At 38.4% G+C, this 2,211-nt stretch overlaps 1 protein-coding gene across 1 annotated transcript; it reads left to right on the top strand.

Moving 5' to 3' along the window:
* The first annotated feature begins 228 nt into the window (after positions 1 to 228).
* On the top strand, positions 229 to 801 carry LOC118195600 (speckle-type POZ protein-like). The gene has a single exon (XM_035366936.1). It carries the CDS (start codon positions 229 to 231, stop codon positions 799 to 801), a length of 573 nt encoding a protein of 190 aa, XP_035222827.1.
* The last annotated feature ends 1,410 nt before the right edge of the window (positions 802 to 2,211 follow it).

The following is a 2,211-nucleotide window of genomic DNA, read 5'->3' as shown; positions in this document are numbered from 1 at the left end:
TATCGTTATTTTTCGCTGCTAATAACAAAACAAAAAAAAAAAAAAAAAAAAAAAAAATCCGTTCTTCAACCGAGTTTGTACTAGTGATGTCTGTTGGTTCAGAGGAGATTGATATTTCCGTTGTCATGATTTTTATGGCATTATCTCATTGAACATGTCAGAGCCTTCATTAGAAGCACCATATTAATTGCGACAGAAATACATAAGGATATCAGTCTGCTATAAGCAATGGAAAAACAAGACGACGATAAATTTACATTTACCTGGACTATTGAAAACTTCAGCATGTGCCATCATTCGAAGGTAGAATGTCTTTTCAGCCCAGAATTCGCCCTGAATTCTTTACCTGGTATGAAATGGATTATACAGTTATATCCGAGGGGTGTTTTAGATGAAGACTGCATAATCTTCTTTCTCAGCAGAACTGATAATATTCTGGAAAACTGTAAAATAAGTTATAGATTCGAAGTGCTAGACTGCATCGAAAAATTGTTTTTTAGCCTTGATGAAGAAACTAGCATATTTGAATGCAAGCTCTTCTCAAATCCCCACTGTCTTCAAAGGAAACTTCCTTTTCCATCATTGGTAAATGACATTCTCATCATCAAGTGCACTTTGAAACCAGTATGTGAGCCTAACGAAGAAGCGGGTATGTTTCCAGTTCTTTACGAAAATCGATTGTTCACAGATGTCGTTTTACGGACGAATGACTCAGCTTTCAAAGTGCATAAAGGAATTTTGTACGCGAGGTGTTCTAAACTGGTGGAAACACTTGAAGCAAAAGGTGACTGCGATTGTTAATTATAATGTATTGCGTGAGTTTTTATTAGTTCTGGTTGTGACAAAAGCATTCGTCAGTTCTGATTCCTGATCATAGTGAATATGTGAATTAAAATTATCACGCGAGTTTTCGTTAATTCTGATTAGTTTTCAAAGAATGTCTAAAACAATGGGCTGCACTTATAATATTTTGTTGTGTTTTTCACTCCGTAAAATTATTATAATACATTTTTGAGTTTAAATGCGACGCTTTATTACTGTCTTAATTTTGATTTGCTACTGTACTGTTGCTACACCAAAACCACGAATCTGCACTGTTTACTATTTTCATTTTCCTGTAATTTTTGGGCTGTTTTCTGGTAGTTTGCACTATGCTATGAGGAGGGAAAAAACTTATTCTCTGAAATAGTACATGTATATTAACTACCAGTACCGATATTAGATCATCGGCCGCCCATGTGCAAATTAAAACTGGCCTTCCTTTTTCACAGAAATATGCCATGTTTGATAAACATTTCGCCGCCCTTTAATTTTTGCAGCCCACGTGCTGTGCACCACCTTGCCTCCCACTAGGACCAGCCCTGATGGAGTTCGGCTGGTGACTTGGTGTGTGTAGGACGTGTTTTTGAGCGCTCCGTTTTACCTCGTGCTAGCCTGCGCCATTTTCGCTGCCATCTTTGATGGTTTTGTGTTTTCTTGGCTATTACCCATCTTTTTGTGCGATTTCATACTGGATTACAAGATTATTTGTGTTAGATGTGTATTTCTCGGATCTAGTGTAGTGCTTCGCTTGTGATTTTTGTGAATTTTAGAAGATTTCTTGTGTGTGGTGAAAGTGTTTTCTTCGACCCACATGGTGGGCAGTGACTTCCCGCCGCTACCGGACAAGGAAAAAATGGATGTGAAAACTGTTAGTGGAAAACTGTGTGACCTCGGCGCTGACATATTGGATTATGGAAACCGGATACTCGACCTGGACTGGCAGGAACTCTTTGCGAAGGAAACTTGGAACTACAATGATTTTTGTCGCGGAGTGGAGATGGTCGCAAAAATCAACACGGACCTCATTGCGCGGGGAGACTCGTGTAAGAATATTCTAAACCTGATGACTGACGAAGAGATTGTGACACGCATCCGAAAGAATCTGGACAAGGAGCAACTAATCGGAACATCGCTGAGATCCAGCCTAGAAGGTAAGTGCCAAAGTGCTGCTTCTGCCCTTGGTTGTGATTTAAATTCAGATAATGTAAAAAGTGCATGTAAAAAAGTGTTAATTAATAACCTGTATTCTATTGCAAATGATTTAAGTACATGTAATGATAATGTTAAGTCTAATGGTTCAAATGAGTGTAATCTGGCTGAGTCAACAAAACCTAGGCCAAAGCGCCCTTCGAAAAAATTTTCTAAGCGCTCAATTAATGATGATAGGGA

This window comes from Stegodyphus dumicola, chromosome 8, assembly GCF_044657685.1.
Source record: "Stegodyphus dumicola isolate Sdum_Otavi_A_Nest chromosome 8, ASM4465768v1".
In the NCBI taxonomy this organism is placed as follows: Eukaryota; Metazoa; Arthropoda; class Arachnida; order Araneae; family Eresidae; genus Stegodyphus; species Stegodyphus dumicola.
Note: the sequence above shows the minus strand (reverse complement) of the source record. Positions and strands in the feature narration are given on the sequence as shown.

What these genes read in the sequence shown, in the direction of transcription:
- LOC118195600 (XM_035366936.1), top strand. Translation starts at nt 229, where the DNA reads ATGGAAAAACAAGACGACGATAAATTTACATTTACCTGGACTATTGAA.